We start from the raw sequence: 24,979 nt of genomic DNA, 5'->3' as shown, positions 1-24,979 counted from the left end.
GTTACATATTAATGAACCTTATACAGACAGCTGATCTCTAACGTAAGACTTCTGACTTTGTGCAATACATCTCCACCTCGCCCAAGGTCAAGAACTCTGCCTGTCGAGAGATGTGGAGTCTCTCAGAGCAGCCCTAGAGCCATTTACAGTATAAGGTAGCGATGGATCCAAGGCTGGTGTTTGTGATGCTGATGCAACTTCCAAGAGAACATTAAGGTGAGCCATGGAGTGGTAGAAGTTCAAAACAACTCATTCTCCTTCCACAAGGCTGACCACAAAGTGTTCATTTTGGAGCTTGGCTGATGTGGTTGGGACCTGCTAGTATCAGCGCTCAGTTTGGCACCCATCTGACCTCTAAATGGGATAAATGGAATGAGGATGTCTTCTTCTAAAATCATCGCCTGCCAAGGAGGTGCCGTTATTTCCTCTTGGGAGAGAGTCAGAAACCACACAAGCCCACTCAGACCCTGCTCAGATGAAGGATGTCAAAACTTGATCTTGATCCCCTAGATCCTGGTGTCACCATCTTTCTGATTGGCCAAGTTGAGCCACGTCAGGCAAGCGCTGTCCATTGGGAAGGGGATAAAAACCTGGAGGTGAGGACTCCTCTGGAAGCAGGGAGGTCTCAGTTCCAGTTTGGGGAGAAGAACCTGTGTCTCCTGTTCCACCGAGAGCAACAGACGCTTCTGCAGACCCCAAGAAAGAGAGGCAAGGTAAGTCGAGAAAACCCACTGGATGTGATCTTTGAGGTCTAGAACTTCCTACCCCACCCCCTCTGCAAAAAAAGAAGGGCCTGATCCTTATTGGGTAGATCTAATGCTATATATATATATATATATATATATATATATATATATATATATATTGTCAGAGCTGCCCCTAGGTCCCAGCTCACAGAGGACCAACACCAGGCTGTCGTTATGTACAAAAGTCTTTATTGAGGTTCAGTTTCCATTTCAAAGCCGCAGCGCGCAGCTCTACGTCTTAAACCCTAGACCGGCGAAGTCCCGTCTGAATCTCCTCCCCTCTGACACCAGTTTAAGATCCTAGCCCTGCTCCACCTTTTCCGCTGCTTTCTCCTCCTCTGGGTCCTCCTGCCCGCTGGGGCATCCCCCTTTCTGGACTCTTCTGACGCTGAGTCGCTTAACTCCTCCCCCTGCCTCCAGCGGGCTTTAGGACCCGGTTCCCAATCCTCATTCTCTGCTGTCCCGCGCTCCTGTACATTTGAACTTGCCTCTCGCGCCAACCCAGTGACCTTCCTCCTGACCGTTACACTATTTCTGTCACTGCTTCCCTCTTCCGGGATACTGGCTGGATCTGACCTCCCCTCTGTTGTCTGACTCTCCGATGGAGGTGTGGTCAGCCCTGCCTTATCTTCTCTCCCTGGTGGGGAATCCACTGGCCCCGATACCTGGGACTCTTCCCCCCCACTCTGCTCTGGTGGGGAAGCTGGTCCTGATTTCCAACTGCTGCTCTGGGAGTCCCTGCTGGCCCCTTGCTCCTGGGGTGTTCCCCTTGGGAACCCCCTACCCCTGGCCACTGGCGCCCCCTTCTGTGAATCTTCCGATTCGCTGGATAGGCTCATGGAATCCCTCGGTCCACTGTCCTCTTCTCCTACGCTGCCCTCAGATTCTTCCCCTTCGCTCTCCATCTCCCCTCTTCCCTGTGCTTCTGCTCCTGAACCCCTGACATATATATATATATATATATATATATATATATAGCCTGTTAACTGACTGTTAGGGATCTCCAGCACTTTGGAGAATATTATGACTAACGTGACCCTTGATTCAGAATGCCCCTGCATCACTCTTGGCTGTCACCAAAATCCTGTGATGGTGCTAAGGGGGAACCAAACATCCCCCCCCCCCTTGGCTCCAGTATGGGCTCCCTGCTCACTGACATCTGTCCTTCTCCCTTGCAGGATGCTTCCCATCTGGATTTGGCTGCTGGTCCTGGCGCTCCTGGCAGAATGTGCAGAGGCCCAGAGCTGCAAGCCTGACCTGCGAGGTGCTGGTAAGACCTGGGGAAAGGGAAGGGAAAGGGAGACTGGTTTGTGGACAAAGCCAAATGGTGCCCCCATCCCCATAAAGGTAAAGGGATCCCTGACCATTAGGTCCAGTCGCAGACGACTCTGGGGTTGCTGCACTCATCTCGCTCTATAGGCTGAGGGAGCCAGTGTTAGTCCGCAGACAGCTTCCGGGTCATGTGGCCAGCAGGACTGAGCCACTTCTGGTGAACCAGAGCAGTGCATAGAAACGCCGTTTCCCTTCCCGCTGGAATGGTACCTATTTATCTACTTGCACTTTGACGTGCTTTCGAACTGCTAGGTTGGCAGGAGCAGGGACCAAGCAACGGGAGCTCACCCTGTCGTGAGGATTCGAACCGCCGACCTTCTGATTGGCAAGCCCAAGAAGCTCTGTGGTTTAACCCACAGCGCCACCCGTGTCCATAGGGCACTCTTATTTCTGCCCAAACCAATGGCCTCTAAGCTGCTTTGTAACAATGAAATCCCGAGCATCATCTTACTCAGTGGGTGGTGATGATCCATAGCAAAGCCTGAAGGGGGAACCAAAGTTTTGACCTGACAAGCCATGATGGGAGAACAATTCCACCCCCTTCTAATTCCACATCATGCCTTCAGATGTCTTCTAAAAGTCATATAGTTGTCTATTTCCTTGAAAGCTGATAGGAGGGCGTTCCACAGGGCAGGCGCCACCACCGAGAAGGCCCTCTGCCTGGTTCCCTGTAACTTGGCTTCTCGCAGGGAGGGAACCGCAAGAAGGCCCCCGGTGCTGGACCTCAGTGTCCAGGCAGAACAATGGGGGTGGAGACTCTCCTTCAGGTCTACTGGGCCTTTGAGGCTGTTTAGGGCTGTTAAGGTCAGCACCAACACTTTGAATTGTGCTCGGAAACGTACTGGGAGCCAGGGTAGGTCTTTCAAGACCGGTGTTATGTGGTCTCAGCAACTGTTCCCTGTCACCAGTTTAGCTGCCACATTCTGGATTAGTTGTAGTTTCTGGGTCACCTTCAAAGGTAGCCCCACGTAGAACGCATTGCAGTAGTCCAAGCAGGAGATTACCAGAGCATGCACCACTCTGGCGAGATTGTCTGCAGGCAGGGAGGGTCTCATCCTGCGTACCAGATGGAGCTGGTAGAAGAGGTGAGGTCCTTGCAGACTGAAGGCTAGCAAATTTTGTCCCCATCTTCGACAAGTGGGGAAAGGAAGACCTAGGTAACTACCGACCAGTGAGCTTGACATCAATACCAGGAAAGGTCCTAGAACAGATAATTCCACAGTCCATCTGTGAGCACTTAGAAAAGGATGCTGTGATCCCTAAGACCCAGCATGGGTTTTGCAAAAACAAGTTGTGCCAGACAACAACACAACTCTATGTTTCTGTAAATCTCATTCTTTTTTTGCTGGAGTTACAAGCTCAGTAAACCCACGGAATACTGTTCCTCTCGTCATGTTCTTCTTTCTCTTCCCCATCTTCTTTCCACCACGCTGTTTCTCCAGCTCACAACCTGGCCAGAGGCCGCCCAGCCTGTCAGTCCTCCATCTACTCACATCCAATTATTCCATCAGCAAGCAAAGCCATAGACGGGAATTGTGACGGGAACTTCTTCCATGGCTCCTGCACCCACACCAGCACTGAAAAAGAACCATGGTGGCACGTGGACCTGGGCGAGCAGTTTGCCATCTCCACTGTGGTGGTGAAGAACCGTGAGGACTGCTGCAGCGAGAGACTCCTGGGAGCCGAGATCCACGTGGGAGACTCCGTGGCTGACCATGGAAAGTCCAACCCCCTGTAAGTACCAGTTGCTTCTTCGCTCCCCACCTGCTCTGCAGCAACTGCATCCCTCAAGATCACTTGTAGTTCCTCCCCCCCCTCTAATTGAGGAGAAGGGAGAGTGTATTAACTTACGGTCTCTGTGTGTGGTTTGGGGAAAAACAATGCTGTCCAGGGTTGTAAAGACTGCGGAGAGAATAATTGGGTGCCCTCTTCCCACCTTGGATCAAATCTATGCTTCCAGGTGCCATAAGAAAGCGGCAGAGATAGCGCAGGATAGTGCGCACCCCAGAAATGATCTCTTTCAGCCTCTGCCTTCTGGAAGAAGGTCCAGGGCTATAAAGACTAGGAATAGCCGCCTGAGAAACAGTTTCTATCCAAATGCGATTTTGGTTTTAAACGCAGTGTAAGGTAGTCGTTGTGGGAGTATACCTCCGGGTGCAAGTAGATAAATAGGGACCGCTTACCAGCGGGAAGGTAAACGGTGTTTCCGTGTGCGGCTCTGGCTCTGGCTCTGGCCAGAGCAGCGATGTCACGCTGGCCACGTGACCCGGAAGTGTCTCTGGACAGCGCTGGCCCCTGGCCTCTTAAGTGAGATGGGCGCACAACCCCAGAGTCTGTCAAGACTGGCCCGTACGGGCAGGGGTACCTTTACCTTTACCTTATCAGAGTTTTTAGGGGTTAACCAGGCTGGGATAGCAAGCTTGTTGGGTTTTGAATGTCTTATGTTGATTTTTTCAATTTCGTTGTTCTGTATGGAATACTGACAATAAAGATTATTGTATCGTATATTAAGTTTGTGTCAGGCTTCAGGGAATCTTGATCCCTCCCATGGTGTCAGCCAAGAAGCAGATGAACAAGAAGAGTGGTTTATTCAAGTGGTTTATTCAATATTCACAGAGAGAGAAGAAGGAACGCGGTCTCTCTTAGATAATGGCATTGCTCTGAGTAAAGTCCAACCCCCTCAGTCCCTCCTATTCTACACCATCCTTGCGCTGGCTGATCTCTGCTTTCTGCCTCTGAGTTTTCTGTTCTACTACTCTCAATGCATGCCTGGTCCTGGGAGAAAGGGGAGGGGTCAGGAATGCTTTCCAAGGACACTGAGTCTGTCAGCTGTGTCTCCCCTGGTGATTCTTCTTCCTGCTGCTCTCCTAATATTTCCCAGCTTCTCCCCTCTGCAGCCTCTGAGCTATGACCTTCTGCAAACCACTGCTCTACATCTATACCATTCCTCCTCAGTCCAGTCCCTAACTGTTTGTTGCCGAAGCATGTTTCTTCTCTCCTATATTAAAACTTTTCCACATTCTGGTCACCTCTTCTCTGGTCTCCTGCTTACTCTCCCAACTCCACTGGTGAGCTGCCTGCTTTTCAGCACCAAGATGGCTAATAAGCTTCTGGCTGCTTTGGAAAGGCAGCTGACAGAAGCTTACTTCTGAGCTTCAAGCTGTAAGTCTGTTCCCGTAGGAAATCGTGACTCCCACCATCTTGGATGGCTGTGCTGGGCCCAGGGGTAACCCGTGAAACACGGTCCAGGACCGGTCCAGAATCCGAAGGTTCCGCTGGGAGTCAGTGCGACAGGGTCAAGGCAGGACACAAGGCAGGAAACCAGGCAAGGACAGGTACAGGCTCTCAGGCAGGATCTAGCATACAGCAATGTTGCTTCCACAACCTGGGGTGGGGTCCGACAGCCTTTTAGCTTTGTTGGGGTAGTGGCCGGTCCTGATCCCCCGGCGACTCACCTCCCTGTTTCGCCTGAAGGCAAGCACTCCTCCTGCGAGTACTCAGGTCTCTCCATCTCTCAGACCTTAATCTCTGCAGCTTGGGAGACATTGGTGGGTTACTAGACCCAGAGGCCGCCTCAGCCTCCCCTGACCCCACTGGTAGTGGAGCAGCTGCAAGTGATGGCCCAGCTGAAGGCAATGAGGTCATCCCCGCATCTGGAGCCAGGCCAGGCTCAGACCCCTGACTCGGCCCAGCTGGTGTTTGTTGCAGGGGCACCTAGACTGGGACTCTTCAGGATCAGGCCCCAGACTTGGTTCAGGTGATGCCTGAGGCAAAGAATCCAGTGCAGACTGAGACTCCTCTGATTCCAAGTCTGAGCCCAAGTCGCAGGCCATCACAATGGCTTCAAAAGAGGATTAGACAAATTCCTGGAGGACAAGGCTATCTGTGGCTCCTAGCCATGATGGGTATGTTCTCCCTCCACGGTCAGAGGTGTATACTAGTTTCTGGGACTCCAGGGAGTGGGGAGAGCCCTGCTGCTCTGAAGTCCCGCTTGTGGACTTCCATTGGGGCACCTGGTTGGCCACTGTGAATACAGGATGCTGGTCTAGGTGGCTTCAGGGCTCTTCCAGTGCAGCTATGGATGGTTTTGTGAGCCCAGTGCTGTGCAAGGCATCAAGACAAAGTTGTGGCTGACCTCCCTTTTCTCTTTGCAGCTGTGGGAACATCACTGACACCAGACGTGGCTCCTTCAGTAGCCTCAACTGCCACTGGCTCAAAGGCCGCTATGTCAGCGTGAACCTCCCGGGAGATGCATCCACCCTGACGCTGTGTGAAGTGGAGGTCTATGGGACAAAGCTGGGTGATCAGTGTTAGGGATCACTAGAGGGTGGGGACTGATTTAGTTGAACCCATGTTGACTCTCCAATAAATATCCATTGAACAGCCTTCTTTGGTCTCTCCAATTTGTTCATCAGGCCCTCAAAACCAAGAGGGTGCATAGTTTCGCCCCTGCTAGAGAACAGAGCCAGAAAGCAGGCTGACCATGTGTGGGAACTGCAAGTCCCGTTTGCTAAGAATCTATCACAAAGGGAACTAGTCACGCAACTAGAGATGTTGGTGATTTCTTCTCTAAGAGGAAGCAGATACAGAAATTCCCTCAGTTCTCAGGGTTCCTCAGGGTCCGGGGCCATAATTCCTTGAAGCGATTCCTGATGATAGTGCCGGGAGGGGAGGGGTTAACACCAGAAATTAGATATAATTAATGTTTTGGTTTTATCTGACAATTCCTAAAGCTGTTATCATGAAGCTCAGTGGAGGTTTACAACCCGTCAGGAAGATGGGCCATTATTTAGGAAGTGCCAAGGTGTTTGTAAGACAACTCTCAAGGACAACTTTGTACTGCTGTTGTTGTGGTCAGGAAAACAAATGGAGTGGGTGGGTTTTTACATCAAAGATGTCTTAAATTCAACAACAACAACAACAACAACAACAATAATAATAATAATAATTTATTTGCACCCCGCCCATCTGGCTGGGTTTCCCCAGCCACTCTGGGTGGCTTCCACAAAGACCAAAAATACACTAAGATGTCACACATTAAAAACTTCCCTGAACTTCAAAACTTCAAAACACCATGAAGAAGTGGGTTCTAGAAGCATGAAAGGCTTTTCTCCAGGGAACTAAGCGTTATATAAAATCCAAGCTCAGAGCTGCAAACTGCTACCCAGGTTGGGACCAAGTTATGAGCCCCTTTTGAGCCCTTCATGCATTGCAACTGCCCACATGGCATTAGATGGTTAGATGGAGGGGTTCTTGAGGGGAAGCTCATACTGGAGCCATGGGGTGGGGTGGTCTGGCTCCCCCATAGCAGCCTCAGAGGGCTTTGGAGACAGCCAGGAGGGCTGAAGAGGCATTCAGATCCATCAAGGTTGGCCAGGAGAGGATGTCAGTATATGGAAACATCACCGCTGCAGACAGCCAGATTGTTGACATCACATGATGCGCCTATCTGTGGGAAAGAAGAATTTCCCAGGACCTTCACAGGCTGGATAAGTCTCTGTGAAGAGTGTAACTTGAAACCTTCCATTTGCGCATGTTCAGGAAGTTTGTCAGATGTGCTAGAAGAAGTGAACTGAAAGGACGTGTTTTTCTCTAGTGCTGTAATGTCAGAAATAAACATCATGTAAATAGATTTCTGACTTATTTTCTTTCCCCTGCGGAAGCAGGAGGCAGAGGGGTTGTGCATTTTACCCACGCTTGGGAAAATGTCGCCTATCAAAATCTCCCTGGTCTGTCTGGATATCAGCCAGAGGAGGTTACCGGTAAGCAAGCTCCGAGGACAGTGAGAGGGGCCAGCCTCTATGGAGGGGGCTTGCAAACTAACAGAGGAGTCATCCTTCAGAATGCTGTAAACCCCTTAAACAGTTCTTCAACAAACCTTTTTTTATACAATGAAGTTTTCAATATGCCCATTCAGGGTGTGGGGGGCATGATCCAGGCTTCAGGCATCACATCAATTCACCTTGGGATCAGCAGAACGACCCAACCTCTTAGTGAAACTGACACGGAGACCTCCCTGCTTCCAGCAAAGTCCTGTCCCATCTGGTTTTATTCCCTTTCAGCTCTTGTCTGGCTCTGAGCAAACCAACCAATCAGAAAGACGTTGACAGTGGGATTTTGGCTGTCAAAACATCCTTCTTCAGAGCAACCTTATGTGGTTTCTGGCTCTCTGCCAAGAGGGGAAAGACGCACCTCCTTATCAACAGGTGATCTGCTTTGAATATAATAATATGTCCCCACTGCATTTATTTCATAAAGAGGACAGATAGATGATAACATCATTATCAACTCTAGCAGGTCCCAATCTCACACACCAAGCTCCAGAATGAACACTTTGCTTTCAGCCTTGTGGAGAGAAGGGAGGCACTTCTGTGCTGGAAGAGTCTCCACAAACTCATGGAAATGTCTTTGCCTCCCTTACCTGAAATCAAGTCAGAAGTGAGACAGAGGGCATTTCTCTCCCTTCTGAACACAACAACCAGTCTGGGTAGGCCAGTCTTGCCTTGAGGATACTTGTGTCTACAGGCAGAAGTTGTTTCCGTGAGTCCAAGGCAGACGCTTAGGAGGGGATAAAGAGAGGGCGCCCAATTTACCTGTCTGTCCCTGGAGACTGTAGAGCAGGCACCCCCAAACTCGGCCCTCCAGCTGTTTTGGGACTACAACTCCCATCATCCCTTGCTAACAGGACCAGTGGTCATGGATGATGGGAATTGTAGTCCCAAAACAGCTGGAGGGCCAAGTTTGGGAAAGCCTGCCATAGATGCTTCCTTCTCACAGAATCATAGAATTGTAGAGTTGGAAGGGACCCTAAGTCATAATAATAATAATAATAATAATAATAATAATAATAATAATAATAATTTATTATTTATACTCCACCCACCATCTGGCTGGGCCCCTCCCCAGCCACTCTGGGAGGCCATCTAGTCCAAACCCCTGCAATGCAAGATTCTCAGCTAGATCATACATGACAGATAGCCATCTGTCTTAAAAACCTCTAAGGAAGGACAGCCCATCACATCATGAGGGAGTCTGTTCCACTGATGAACATCTGTTACTTTCAGAATGTTCTTCCTGGTGTTTAGTTGGAATCCTTTCTTGTAACTTGAAGAAAGATCGATGAAACTGTAGCACCCTGCTTGTGGTTAACGCTTAGCTGGAATGAAATATTCAACGCAGCAATAGAGAAATTAAAATAGTAATTTATTTGTCAGACAGATAAATATGAGGCACAGTGGTATATGGTTACCAAGCTCTGGCCTGGCCTCTTGCCATTCTGGCCAGCACTTATATTTCCTTAATCCAGCCCCCTTGCTCCTCCTGTGGCTGCCTCTGTCCAATCAGCCTGGTTGAAATTCCTATTGGCTATTTGCTAGAACCAATCACAAAAGATATACCCATTTCCTCTTGCCCTTTTATGGAAATCAAAAAGCTATATATTCTTCTATCTATAAATGACAAATAAGTAGTAATATATCTTACATGTGTCTCAACAAGGAATCTTAATTACCAGCTCACCTCTTGCCCTCCTTGTCCTATTGCCTTCCAAAACAGATGATTAATCTTGAATTTTTATCTTAAGCATATGTCAAGGATTTTGAGTTCACATCAACATTGAGAGATCTCCTTCATTTGAAGATTTCTAAACAAAAGGCCTGACAACCATATATCAGGAGTGCTTGATGGCGTCTCCTGTCTGGCAAGGGGGGGGGCTGGTGGCTGATGGCCCCTGTGATCTCTTCCAACTATATGAAATAAGAATCTAGCATTTCTTAAATCCTTTGCATAATTATATTTAAGCTAATATATTTAATACATAAATAACCTTTTAAAAGGAAAAGAAATCTTAAAAGGATCTTAGTTTAAGAAAGAAACAGCTTTTAAAAAGACTTCCCAAAAATGTTCTGTTTCTGCCAGCCAGACCAGTTGCTTTTTCACTGCTCTTGACCTTTTTTAACCTTAGGAAGAAGATATGGCTCATTTTACGATTTATCCACCCTTAATTTGTAGGGTCAGTGTAACCTTGGCTGTCAGCCTGTAATTCCCTTTTTACGACTTTGAGAATTGTTTTCTGCTATAAATCAGGGGGGCCCCTTGTCTAGGAGAAAAACATCTTGCCAAGGTTTTTAGGCAACTGGTCTTCTGCCTGGCATAAAACATTTTAAGCTCATTCTTAAAATACAAGCCCTGATTAAACATATAAGCTTTAATAAAAATGCAAGCTTATGATTAGATGCCTTATTCCCCCCTTTCAGGCTCAAGGACCTTCATCCCAAGTGTCCTTGATAGCTTGACCTTCATCATATTCCTGAGGTAAAGCTCTGTATAGGGCCATGATATGAGGTAGAGTTTCATTTGAAATCATCTTGCTAATTGTACTTCTAAAACATGAAATGATACATGGCACCATACATAAAACCATTATTACTACTGTCAAGAAAAACAAGCAAGACAATAGTATCCCTTTGAGTCCCGCAACATTAGGTAACCAATTGGTGAGCCATCCCATATCCCATCCTTCCCATGTTTGTACTGGGACATGTGCTATATTCTCCATCTTTGTGGCCAACACACGGATTGCCTCACCATTATCAGAAATGTTAAAGCAACAGGCATTCCCTGTCAAGTTCAAGACTCCACATAGGCCTCCCTGCCTGGCAAGTACATAATCCATTCCCATTTTCAGCTGCAAAATGGCGGCTCTACTTTCATCCAACTGTTGTGCAATAAGTCTCAAACTCTGGGCCGTTGCATTGATTACAAGTTCCACTACTGCTTGCAATCGAATTATTCTGTTTAGATTATAAATAGGATCCCGTGCCCCTTGTATGAGCTCACCAGGATTCCAGGAGGCAGGATCATAATAGGCTATAATGCGCTCTGGTGGCCAATCATCAGTACCGCTCCAACTTTGGGTACTTCCTCCTGCTATATGAGAAATGTCAGCGTTTCTTCGTGTACGCTTGGCCGAACTAGTGGGCATAATCCACATTGGTGGTAATACCCATCCCAAGAAACAAGTCCCACTCCATTTGGAAGGGAGTTTCTTGTATGCCCATTCTCCACATATCCACCACAACCATCGGGTCTGAGGTTTTTGGTACGTGGAGTGCAGAAGGCGAAATATCAAAAGGGGTAGAGAGTTCACAGTGCAGTATGTTAGATTGCCTTCTTCTGTCACAGTTATGTTCCATACCATTTTCCATGCATGAATAAAAGGAGGTGCACAGGGCAAGGTATTCCGAGTTCGATACGTAGTACCGTTTGCCCAGGTTTGACTATTCTTAATATAATCCCAAGTATAGTGGCAATGAGAAGAGCCTATCATGGTAGGATCAGCTGCATCTGATGATTTATGTACACAGAATTCCCCTTGCACAGGTATAACTCGTATTGGTTTAGTTGAGTTCCATCCGGGGAAATTCTGTACTTCTGTTTGGTGTGGCATTTCGCTTACCATACCAATGGCATTTAATGGTATTGGTAATAAGGGCATCCCTCCCTCTGAATCATCTGGCCCAAGAGAGCAAACAAGGCAATTAGTCCTATTTGCAACATTGGCTACCATCTCAGCTAAGCCTACCCACATATTGTGGTCATGGCGGAATCCATATTTAGCAAATTTGGTCAGATTCAAGGACCCTTCCCCTTCCCAAGGGATCAGGATTAATAATAAAATCATGTTGATGTCTAGCATATGCATTCCTTCCACAAAAGATTACCTTATTGTGATAGCAAATAAATATTAGCCCCAATATAATTCCCCCAGTGACAAAAATGGGGAACCACCAAGACCAAAACATATATCCCGAGGATCCCCAATGAGTAATATCCCTTATAATTGTTCCACAAGGGGGCAGTCAATCAATTGTATAAGAGAATCTTCCCGTCCACAGTCACTGGTTCAGACGCTCCTCAAGCTTCAGGCGTGCGCAGGTCAGCCAGCTTCCAGGTTGTGGCTGCAGCAGGCCGGTCGTCTAAATGTTGCCCGTGACCTAGCCCGTTCCCGGTAGGGCTAGATACAGGGGTTTTTGGAGAGAGTCAGTTTTAAAGGATTAGAGGGGTCACCTTTGCACGTCCAACTGCCTTCGGACTTCTTCAAATGAGAGTGATGAATCCAGGGGGTCACCTCAGCTACCTTCACCGCTGTTGGAGTAGAGAGCAAGACGGTGTAAGGTCCACGCCACTTAGGTGCAAGTGGATCGCGTTTCCACTCTTTCACCCATACGCTATCGCCAGCCTGGAACTGATGAATCGGCTCGGCAATGCTGCACGGCGTGCGCTCGAGGGCCCACCTGTTAAGAGAAACAAAAACACGGGAGAGAGATTGCACTTGTTCCTGTGTCACATGGTCTCCTATTTGTTTAAGGTCAGCTGGAATATCCTGAACAAAGGAGGGTGGCCTCCCATACAGGAGCTCAAAAGGTGACAACTTAAGTCTTTTTGTGGGTGCACACCGAACACGAAACAGTGTTATGGGTAACACATCTACCCATCCCAATCCCGTTTCCTGGGTTAATTTTGCCAATTGGGTCTTCAGAGTCCGATTCATTCTTTCAGTTTTCCCTGAACTCTGAGGCCTATATGCTGCATGCAGTCTCCATTTCACTTGTAGGACTCGACATACTTCTTGTACTACTTGATCAATGAATGCTGGCCCATTATCACTTCCAATGCATCTAGGTAATCCAAACCTCGGGATCAATTCAGTGAGGAGTCTCTTAGTTACCTCTCGTGCCTTTTCAGTTCGGGTGGGAAAAGCTTCAACCCATCCGGTAAGAGTATCTACAAACACAAGGAGATACTTGAATCCCTTAGAAGGGACCAACTCTGTGAAGTCCACAATTAGGCTTTCCATGGGGACGTATCCCACATGCTGAATTCCAGGAGGTTGTACCGGTCCCTGCCTGGGATTGTTTTTAGCACAAAGAACACATTTCTGTGAAATGCAAGTTGCTAATTGTGATAGATTAATAATATACAACTTCCGACTGAGACTTTCTCTGGTTGCAGTACCGCCAAGGTGAGTAGATTCATGATAATTTCTTACAATTGTGCCTGCTAGATGATGAGGTACATAAATCCTATTGTCCGGCAGGATCATCCAACCGTCCTTCACAACCGCTCCTTCCTGTTCAGCCCACTTCCTCTCTTCTGGGGTATAGTGAGGTTTAACTTCTTCTGGAACTACCTCTGGTATGAGGGCTGCTATAAATCCTCCCACAGGCTTTTGGGCTGCCTCTCGGGCTGCTTTGTCAGCAGCATGATTTCCTCTGGTTATTGGATCCCTTCCTCGTCCATGACCTTTGCAGTGCATTACAGCAATCTGTTCTGGAGCCCATACTGCTTCCAACAGGATTTCTACTTCAGGTCCATATTTCAAGGCCTTCCCGTGGGCTCCGATTAGACCTCTTTCTTTCCATAGAGCTCCATGTGCATGCAGGGTTAAGAAGGCATATTTAGAATCAGTATAGATGTTTGCCTTACATCCAGCTGCCAATTGCAGAGCTCTAGTTAAACCTATAAGTTCAGCTTTTTGTGCTGAGGTGCCAGCAGGCAAAGCTTCAGCTTCCACAACTTCCTCATTGGTGACCACAGCATATCCTGCTCGTCTGGCACCTTCATGCAGGTAACTGCTACCATCAGTATAATATACAACATCTGGATTTTTCAATGGCTCATCTTTCAGATCGGGTCTACTGGAATAAACTTCATCCATTATTTGGAGACAATCATGTGATTCTTCATCATCTACCTCTGGTAGGGGCAGCAAAGTCGCTGGATTGAGCATATTCACTACTCGTAGATGAATTCTGGGATTTTCACACAATAGGCCTTGGTATCTAGCCATTCTTGGGTTCGTCAGCCAATAACTACCCTTATATTCCATGAGTGTCAGAACAGCATGAGGTACATTCACATACATCGTCTGGCCAAAGGTAAATTTATCAGCTTCTTTGACAAGGCTTGCAGTGGCCGCTACTGCCCTTAGGCATGGAGGCCATCCTTTTGCTACTGAGTCCAATTGTTTGGACAAATAAGCTACTGGACGGTTCCAACTTCCTAATCTCTGGGTCAGGACTGCCGCAGCAATCCCATTCTGTTCATGTACATACAGCTGAAAGGGTTTTTCCGAATTAGGCAATCCAAGGGCTGGAGCCTCCATAAGTCGTTGTTTGATAACTAAAAAGGCTTGTTTCTGCTCAGGTCCCCATACAAATGGGTCCTTTTCTGCACCTCGAGTGCTTTCATGTAAGGGCTTGGCCAGACTGCTGAAATCAGGTATCCATAGTCTACAAAACCCTGCTGTTCCCAGGAATCCTCTAAGTTGTTTTCTTGTGGTAGGTTCCTTGATAAGGCAAATAGCTTCTTTCCTCTCTGGTCTCAATGCTCGTTGTTGGTGTGAGATGTCAAAGCCCAAATATTTGACCTTTTCTAAACATAACTGTGCCTTTTTCTGGGAAACTCGGTAGCCAGCTTCCCAGAGCAAGTGGAGCAGTTCCTCTGTCCCTTCTTTACAGGTATCAAAATCCTTTGCCGCTAGTATAAGATCATCCACATATTGCAGAACCACCTTTTCTCCCGGTATTGAGGGGTAACTTGTTAGATCCTTCGCCAAGGCAGTGCCAAATAAAGTTGGGGAATTTTTGAATCCCTGGGGCAATCTTGTCCAGGTTAGCTGGCCTTTTGTTCCTGTCAAAGGGTCTTCCCACTGGAAGGCAAATATAGGTTGGCTCTGTGGTGCCAGCCAGCAACAGAAGAATGCATCTTTCAAGTCCAATACAGTAAAAAATGTTGCTTCTGGTGGGATCAAACTCAGCAAGGTATATGGGTTTGGTACATTTGGGTGCAAGGTCTCGATAGCCTGGTTTACGAGCCTCAAGTCCTGTACTGGCCTGTATTCATCTGTCCCAGGTTTTCGAACAGGCAAAAGGGGTGTGTTCCATTCTGATTGGCAGGGCTTAAGCAGACCATATTTTAATAGGCGGTCCAAATGTTTCTGGATGCCCTCTGCTGCTCGCCGGGGTAAGGGATATTGCTTTACAGATACAGGGGTAGCCATAGGTTTTAGGGTTACTACAATTGGAGCTATATTCTTAGCCATTCCTGGTGGGCTATTTTCGGCCCATACTCCTGGTGGCACCTGTAGAGTTCGGAGGAGCTTGTTTAATTCTGTATCTAATGTGGGTTGGACTTGCAAGGCTGACATTAGGCGCCATGATTGTTCCTTAGGTACTGAGAGGGTAATTATTCCTGCTGCTTTTGATGGCAGTTTCATTTCTGGACCTTGAGGAGTGAAGGTGATTTGGGCCTGCAATTTGGACAGCGTATCTCTGCCTAAGAGAGGTATTGGACACTCAGGTATATACAAAAACTGATGGGTTAAACGATGTCCCCCAATCTGGCATTCCAAAGGTTGGAGGAAAGATCTCTTAGCTGACTGTCCAGTGGCACTTTTAATGACTACACTTTTGGATGCCTTTTTCTGCAATAGTTCTGGGAGTACTGAGTATTCAGCCCCAGTATCAATCATAAAGTCTATTAAATGGCTCCCTGATTGAATAGTGACCGTGGGCTCCTGGAAGCCTAACTTTATGGAGTCCGGTCATTCCTAGTCTTGGGTAAAATCCTCTTCTGCCAGTCCAATGAAATTGTCTCTACTCCGTCCTTGTCCAGGTCTCTGATATCTTCCATCTCGGATCATTCCCCGTCCCCGTCCCTGGTTCCTTGGGCCGGAGCCTGGGCCTGGGCCTGGGCCTGGGCGTACTTCTTCCAACCTCAAGGGTTCAGGACACTCCCGCTTCCAGTGACCCTCCTTCTTGCAATTTGCACATTGATTCCTTCCCAGTGGTGGATTCTTTCCCCGTCCTCTCCCTCCATTTAAGGGGCGGTAGTCTTGCTTCACTGCTGTGGCTAGCATTACCATCTTTTCCTTCTGCCACTTCTTCTTCTCTTGTTTCTCAGCCTCATCCCTATTCCGATAAACTCGGCGTGCAATGGCCATAATTTGGCTCATCAGCATCCCTTCCCATCCTTCTGATTTCTGAATTTTCTTACGAATGTCAGAAGCGCACTGGGCCACAAATGTAGCAGTAATCATTCTGCTGTTTTCAGGGGCTTCAGGGTCAAAAGGAGTCCATATACGATAGGCTTCCTGCAGCCTCTCTAAAAAGTCTCCCGGACTCTCATTTGGTTTCTGTTCTACTTCTGAGACTTTAGACATATTAGTGGGCTTCTGGCATGCCCTGCGGATACCTTGCACAAGTGTCTGGCGGTAGGTGGTAAGTCTGGCCAGGTGAATTGCATTGTTTGGATCCCAATTAGGATCTTCCAAGGGAAAGTTGTCCTGAAGATGACGATCAATATTAAAAATATTTCCCACTCTGGCCTGCTCACGCAAATATATCTGTGCCTTTTCAATTATGTCTCTCCTTTCCTCAGTGGTGAAAAGAGTATTTAGGAGCTGGCGACAATCTGTCCAAGTAGGACTATGAGTATTTACTATAGAAGTCACCAAGTCCATCATAGCCTGAGGTTTTTCTGCGAAAGATGGGGTGTGTGTTTTCCAATTCATCAGATCCGTAGTCGTGAATGGAATATATTGCAGGGTCGAAGTTCGAGGTGGCTGTGGTCCGGGTTGCCCGTTAACCAGCACAGGCTCCTCAAGTGCATCAAATACTCTTCTAAGAGGGGCTACTACGTGACCTTTTTCTTCACTTTGCTCTAGGGGCCTCAAATCATAAGGGATGGTATTTGTCCCAAGGCGTTCTTTTAGCAGCTTTATACGCCTGGCTGTATTGCTTGCTGACCGATCAAGGTCTCCCTGTAACTTCTGTAATATTTCTCTAGGACTTGGATGTACAGGGGTTTGGGGTAGGCAATCAGTTGTTCCACTAAAGGAGACTGTAGATGGAGGTCTATTAGGAGTCACAGGTGGAATAACCACTTCTGCTTGGGCTTTATTATAGGACTCCAATGCCTCCTGAAGATATTTATCATAATCTATCAAGGAATCAAGCTCTGTGACTCCACCCCCATTATTCATTCCAGTTTCTTGCCTTGGGGTTACAACTGGTGGAGTGTTTGGATTAGGCTCCCTTCGATGTGGAGCATAGGGTGGAGGTGGAAGCACCTCTTCCTCTGGTCCCTCAAAAATGGGTTTGAGTTTATTTGGCAAGATTCCTTTCCTAGCTTCGGCTTTTACAGCCAATAATTTGCATCGTTTGACTTTGCATTCCCTTATCCATGGAGGATTTTTATTTAATGTGCTCAGCCAAGAATCTATATATGAAAATTGTTCTGGGCACCCTCCAGTTTCTTTGGTGATATCAGACCAAAGTTTGCTTACTAAATTTATATCAAAGGTTCGCTGAGATGGCCATCCAGTATTGTGTTTTGGCCATTCTAATTCACATAACGTTCTCAAGCGTTCTGGCGTCATTTTGACTCCATATGCCCCTGAGAAGGCTTTCTTAAAATTATTTAACATACATTCAAGAGGTGTATTTCCCCCCTTTGAACCCCCAACTCCCATTGTATGGCCCTGTGAAGTATCCACTCAGTCACACACACAAGCGCTTTGTGAGATTCCTTGCCCAGATGGAGTCGCCTCACTGGGAACCGAAGTACTACTCACTCCACACTCAGGTCAGCTACAAATTGCTCTGTACTTTCTCACACATACAATGCGCTGGATACTTCACCACACTCTACCTCCCAACCTTTCCCTACACCAGATCACCATCTGATGTACCCAGCCACCTAGCGTACTCAGTTCCCCCTTACTGAGACGCAGAAGTTTGATCAAGACTTCTCTTCCTCCCAATTAATTGGAGGGCCAAAACCCCTTTGTGCACTTACCCTTGGCTGGTTCCCTGTTTATTTCTCTGGTTCCCCCCGGTCTGTCGCCGCCAGTGAGCAGGGTATCAGACAGACGAGTCTTCTGCGTTCCCCTGGAAAAATTTCCCAGTGCGCGCTGGGTAAGCAGTTTAGAGGTCCTCTCTCTTGTACCCTGCCCAGTAGGGCGAAGGGGCTGCGTTCCAGCAGACCACTTATCCGAGTCACAGAGGCACCATAAAATGTAGCACCCTGCTTGTGGTTAACGCTTAGCTGGAATGAAATATTCAACGCAGCAATAGAGAAATTAAAATAGTAATTTATTTGTCAGACAAATAAATATGAGGCACAGTGGTATATGGTTACCAAGCTCTGGCCTGGCCTCTTGCGATTCTGGCCAGCACTTATATTTCCTTAATCCAGCCCCCTTGCTCCTCCTGTGGCTGCCTCTGTCCAATCAGCCTGGTTGAAATTCCTATTGGCTATTTGCTAGAACCAATCACAAAAGATATACCCATTTCCTCTTGCCCTTTTATGGAAATCAAAAAGCTATATATTCTTCTATCTATAAATGACAAATAAGTAGTAATATATCTTACATGTGTCTCAACAAGGAATCTTAATTACCAGCTCACCTCTTGCCCTCCTTGTCCTATTGCCTTCCAAAACAGATGATTAATCTTGAATTTTTATCTTAAGCATATGTCAAGGATTTTGAGTTCACATCAACATTGAGAGATCTCCTTCATTTGAAGGTTTCTAAACAAAAGGCCTGACAACCATATATCAGGAGTGCTCGATGGCGTCTCCTGTCTGACAAGGGGGGGCTGGTGCCTGATGGCCCCTGTGATCTCTTCCAACTATATGAAATAAGAATCTAGCATTTCTTAAATCCTTTGCATAATTATATTTAAACTAATATATTTAATACATAAATAACCTTTTAAAAGGAAAAGAAATCTTAAAAGGATCTTAGTTTAAGAAAGAAACAGCTTTTGAAAAGACTTCCCAAAAATGTTCTGTTTCTGCCAGCCAGACCAGTTGCTTTTTCACTGCTCTTGACCTTTTTTAACCTTAGGAAGAAGATATGGCTCATTTTACGATTTATCCACCCTTAATTTGTAGGGTCAGTGTAACCTTGGCTGTCAGCCTGTAATTCCCTTTTTACGACTTTGAGAATTGTTTTCTGCTATAAATCAGGGGGGCCCCTTGTCTAGGAGAAAAACATCTTGCCAAGGTTTTTAGGCAACTGGTCTTCTGCCTGGCATAAAACATTTTAAACTCATTCTTAAAATACAAGCCCTGATTAAACATATAAGCTTTAATAAAAATGCAAGCTTATGATTAGATGCCTCAAAACCTTGGGAGGAAGTGATGGTGTCCTCTTGGTTTTCATTATACAAGAGAAAGCTGAGTGTAGTGCACTCTGGACTTAAAGAAGGCTCCAGGAACCACTGGGTGAGATCCCATGGTCAGAAATCCAGAAGTCCAAGATGGATGGGAGCGTCTTCAAGGAGAAATATTGAAGGCATAATAATAATAATAATAATAATAATAATAATAATAATAATAATAATAATTTATTATTTGTACCCTGCCCATCTGGCTGGGTTTCCCCAGCCACTCTGGGCGGCTTCCAACAAGGATGAAAAATACACTAAAATGTCACATATTAAAAACTTCCCTGAACAGGGCTGCCTTCAGATGTCTTCTGAATGTCAGGTAGTTGTTTATTGCTTTGACATCTGATGGGAGGGCATTCCACAGGGTGGGCGCCACTACCGAGAAGGCCCTCTGCCTGGTTCCCTGTAACTTGGCCTCTCGCAGTGAGGGAACCGCCAGAAGGCCCTCGGAGCTGGACCTCAGTGTCCGGGCAGAACGATGGGGGAGGAGACGCTCCTTCAGGTATACTGGACCGAGGCCATTCCAACAAGAGAGGAATGGGAGGCATCTAAAGAAACCAGTTTGGCTTACAGATGACCTGAGAGTTCAGAAGGGCATGTATAAGAAACGGAAGAAAGGAGAAATCACAACAGAGGAGTATACACAAGTTACCAACAGTTGGAGGGCGAAGGTCAGGCTGGCTAAAGCTCAGAATGAGCTCAGGCTTGCACACTGGGGTTCCAGCTTGAATAAAATATTACACTCCAGGTAATCAATCACATAACATGATACATGCACACCATTTGAATGGCAATTTCCATCAACTGGGGTGGGGGCTGGCCCCCTCAAATAATTTATTGAGGGCCTGGAAGGATCTCGGCCCCTTGGAGTTGGCTCCTATGCTTGCAAGAGAGGTTAAAAATAATATTTAAAAAGGTTCTTTGGTTATGTTTGAAGCAAGAAGAAGAACCAGCAAGTAGTAGGTCCTCTGCATGGGAAACACGGAGAAATGCTATTGGGTGACAGAGAGAAGGCGGAATTACTCAACACCTGCTTTGCCTCTGTGTTCACCCAAAAGGAAAGGGATGCCCAAGCTGGTGATAACAGAATAAACAATGCAAGGAGGGAGCTGCAGCCCAAATAGGAAACACCTAGATACTTTAAATCATGGGCAGGCCAACTAGGGCCCAGGGGCTGGATCCGGCCCAATAGCCTTCTCAATCCGGCATGTGGACGGTCGGGAATCAGCGTGTTTTTACATGAGTAGAATGTGCCCTTTTATTGAAAATGCATCTCTGGGTTATTTGTGGGGCCTGCCTGGTGTTTTTACATGAGTAGAAGGTGTGCTTTTATTCACTGTTTTGCCCGGACACTGAGGTCCAGCGCCGAGGGCCTTCTGGCAGTTCACTCGCTGCGAGAAGTGAGGTTTCAGGGAACCAGGCAGAGGGCCTTCTTGGTGGTGGCGCCTGCCCTGTGGAACGCCTTCCCATTAGATGTCAAAGAGAAAAACGACTACCAGACTTTTAGAAGATATCTGAAGGCAGCCCTGTTTAGGGAAGTTTTTAATGTATAATAGGTTATTGTATTTTAGTGTTCTGTTGGAAGCTGTCCAGAGTGGCTGGGGAAACCCAGCCAGATGGGCAGGGTTAAAAAATAATAATGATAATGATAATGATAATGATAATGATAATGATAATAATAATAATAATAATAATAATAATAATAATAATAATAATAAATGCATCTCTGGGATATTTGTGGGGCATAGGAATCCCCCCCCCCCCAAAAAAAAATATAGTCTGGCCCCCCACAAGGTCCGATTTTCAATTTGGAGATTTAAGTATATTATGCTGGTATGGGAAACTGTCGTGTAACGGGCCAATGGCCGTAATAAAGATCAATCCAATCCAATCCCCACAAGGTCTGAAGGACAGTGGATCGGCCCCTTGCTGAAAAAGTTTGCTGATCCCTGCTTTAAATAAATTCAGATCTCTAGGGCCTGATGAGCTGCATCGAAGGGTACTAAAGGAGCTTTTGGAAGTAATTTCAGAGCCTTTGCCTCTTATATTTGAGAATTCATGGAGAACAGGTGAGGTCCCTGCAGACTGGAGGCAAGCAAAGGTTGTCCACATCTTCAGAAAGGGAGAAAAGGAAGACCCGGGTAACTACCGACTGGTGACCTTGACCTTGATACCAGGAAAGGTCCAGAACAGATCATCACACAGTCGGTCTGTGAGCACTTAGAGAAGAGTCTTGCATCTCCTCTAGAGCAGCCCTGCTGGTTTTTTTAATATATATATATATATATATATATTAAAAATTTTAAACATAATTGCAGAAATAAAAAACAATGAAACATATATCATAACATATTTTCTTAGCTTCATTGGACTCCCTCACGTCTCCCGCTCCCACTTGCATCATTGTCAATTCTTACCCGCAATTTATCATCTTGTTTACATTCTTGTATCCCATTCATTTAAAATATAATCTAATAATTCTCCCAAAGGTTTATATTTTTTCCTCAATCTCACTTGTCATCCTAATTCCATCTAGTTTACTGGTGCTCAATTATTTATGATCTAGCATCCTTCTTAACATTCAACCAAATTACAATGCTTTTTTAAATAAATCTTAAATTTCTTCCAGTCTTCTTCAACTTTCTCTTCTCCCAGGTCTCGGATTCTGCCGGTCATCTCGGCTAGTTCCATATAGTCTATCAGCTGCATCTGCCACTCTTCCAGTGTGGGTAGATCTTGGGTTTTCCAGTGCTTAGCGATAAGTATCCTTGCTGCTGTTGTTGCATACATAAAAAATGTTCGGTCCTTCCTTAACACCTTCTGGCCGACAATACCCAAAAGGAAGGCCTCTGGTTTCTTAGTGAAGGTATACTTAAATACCTTTTTCAGCTCATTATATATCATTTCCCAGAAAGCCTTCACTCTAGGGCAAGTCCACCAGAGGTGAAAGAATGTTCCTTCATTTTCTTTACATTTCCAACATTTATTATCAGACAAATGGTATATTTTGGCAAGTTTAACTGGGGTCATGTACCATCTATATATCATTTTCATTACATTTTCCTTCAAAGCATTACATGCAGTGAAGTTCAACCCAATGGTCCACAACCTTTCCCAGTCCTCAAACATAATGTTGTGCCCAATGTCTTGTGCCCACTTTATCATAGCCGATTTAACCATTTCATCTTGTGTATTCCATTTTAACAGCAAGTTATACATTCTTGAAAGTACCTTAGTCTTAGGCTCTAACAGTTCTGTTTCCAACTTCGATTTCTCCACCTGGAACCCTAACTTTTTGTCATTTTTAAAGACTTCTTTAATCTGAGCGTAGTGTAACCAGTCTCGCACTTTATCCTTCATTTTCTCCAAACTCTGCAATTTCCAATTGTCTCCATCTTTTTCTAGTATTTCCCAATATTTTGGCCATTTGGCCTCCATATTGGGTCTTTTTCGGGCCTTAGCTTCCAGCGGTGAAAGCCACCTTGGAGTTTTATTTTCCAATAAGTCTTTATATTTTGTCCAGACATTAAACACTGCTTTTCTGACAATATGATTCTTAAAGGCCTTATTGATCTTAACCTTGTCATACCATAAGTATGCATGCCAACCAAAAGCATTGTTAAAACCTTCCAGATCCAGAACGTCAGTGTCCTCGAGAAGTAGCCAGTCTTTTAGCCAGCAGAAAGCTGCGGCCTCATAGTACAACTTTAGGTCTGGCAGGGCAAAGCCCCCTCTTTCTTTCGCATCAGTTAATATCTTAAACTTAATTCTGGGCTTTTTGCCCTGCCAGACAAACTTAGAGATGTCTCTCTGCCACTTCCGGAAGCACTCCGTCTTGTCCACAATCTGTAGTGTTTGAAACAAAAACAACATTTTTGGCAATACATTCATCTTAATAGCAGCAATTTGGCCTAACAAAGAAAGTTTCAATTTTGTCCAACTGTCTAAGTCTCTTTTAATTTCAGACCAACATTTTTCATAGTTATCCTTAAAATGACTCAGATTTTTTGCTGTTATGTTTACCCCTAGGTACTTTACGTTTTTAACCATAGTTAGTTCTGTCTCTCTCTGAAACCGTTCTGACTCTGTATCTGTCAAATTTTTTCCCAGCACCTTAGTTTTCTGTTTGTTTAATTTAAATCCCGCCACCCGACCAAAGTCTTCAATCAATTGTAACACTCTTTTCGTACTAGATTCTGGCTCCTGCAGGGTCAAAACTAGGTCATCTGCAAAAGCTTTAAGGCAGCCCTGCTGGTTTTATCTGCCTCGTGATGGGCAGCTCAGAAAAACCTCAGCAGGTTAGAAAGATGCTGAGACCAAGATTGAGGACATCAACTTTTCTCCTTAATGTTCTCAGTTTCTTTCTTGTTCCCAGGTGCCAACACCTGTGGGGAGCCAGTTACACAACCCACAACTCTGGTTGTGGGTTGTGGGTTCTCCAGCCTATCTGCAACTGCATGCCACAGGTGGAAATAAAAAAAGAATCCACTGCCATGTGCCAAATGATTTGACAATAAGAAATTTATCATGCAAAGAAACACGGAAAAGGGTATTTGTTCTGGCCCGGTACCAACCATGCCCATAAGCTCCAAAGCAAATAGTCTGCTGGGGCCTTGTGGAAGAGGGTGGATGTGCTTTTGTGCTGGAATCACTACCCTGAAAGCTTGACCCTGAGGCCGTTTCACTGGAACCATCTGTCAGGCGTGTGGGCAAAGCCCCACAGTAGACAAATAGCGACATGAAGTGCTTGGGAAAATGTTGCAGATATCGCAAAAATATTCCCGTTGGGATGATGATGATGATTTTAATTAAGTGTATCCTGCTTCCCCCCCCCCCATCTAGACCCATTAATTAATTCTTTTCTGGACTTTATCCTTCCCTGAATGTACTCATAAGAACATGAGACAGATCATTGCTCCATCTAGCATACTATTCTCTTGGCTGATAGCAGGTTTTCCAGAGCTCCAGGCAAAGGGGACCTTCTGAGCCCAAGCTGGAGGTGCTGAGCATTTTCAAAACACATCTTAAGAAGAATTGTTGCAGTATGAACTCGGACGCAGCTGTACGAGATAAAAAACAAGATCATAGGAGAATAATGTTGTTGTTTAGTCTTTTAGTCGTGTCCACCTCTTCGTGACCCCCTAGGCCAGAGCACGCCAGGCCCTCCTGTCTTCCACTGCCTCCCACACTTTGGTCAAACTCATGTTCGTAGCTTTGAGAGCATTGTCCCACCATCTCGTCTTCTGCTGTCCCCTTCTCCTTGTGCCCTCCATTTTTCCCAACATCAGGGTCTTTTCCAGGGAGTCTTCTCTTCTCCTGAGGTGGCCAAAGTCTTGGAGCCTCAGCTTCAGGATCCGTCCTTCCAGTGAGCACTCAGGGCTGATTTCCTTCCGAATGGAGAGGTTGGATCTTCTTGCAGTCCATGGGACTCTCAAGAGTCTCCTCCAGCACCAGAATTCAAAAGCATCAATTCTTCGGCGATCAGCCTTCTTTATGGTCCAGCTCTCACTTCCATACATCACTACTGGGAAAACCAGAGCTTTAACTATATGTACCTTTGTTGGCAACAAAGGAGAATAATACTTTATTATAAAATGAACAGACATTGGCTTTGCCCTTGGGAACATCGCCCGGCTGTGGGGCATGGAGGTCACTCTCTGC

The 24,979-nt window shown here is 46.1% G+C and overlaps 1 protein-coding gene and 1 long non-coding RNA gene across 2 annotated transcripts in view; one reads left to right on the top strand and one right to left on the bottom strand.

Annotated features, from left to right (window-relative positions):
- Positions 1-24,979, bottom strand: part of LOC307220574 — a 214,764-nt gene that overhangs the window by 131,205 nt on the left and 58,580 nt on the right. The gene's annotated exons all lie outside the window — the stretch shown is intronic.
- Positions 629-6,454, top strand: LOC307220532 (fucolectin-like). The gene is made up of 4 exons (XM_079984547.1): positions 629-713; positions 1,925-2,016; positions 3,521-3,812; positions 6,233-6,454. The coding sequence occupies exons 2-4, from the start codon at positions 1,926-1,928 to the stop codon at positions 6,390-6,392; spliced, it is 543 nt and encodes a 180-aa protein (XP_079840673.1). The 5' UTR covers positions 629-713; position 1,925; the 3' UTR covers positions 6,393-6,454.

Source organism: Podarcis cretensis, assembly GCF_951804945.1.
Source record: "Podarcis cretensis genome assembly, chromosome: 7".
NCBI lineage: Eukaryota > Metazoa > Chordata > Lepidosauria > Squamata > Lacertidae > Podarcis > Podarcis cretensis.
The sequence above is the reverse complement of the archived record's forward strand: the minus strand, read 5'-3'. Positions and strand labels throughout refer to the sequence as shown.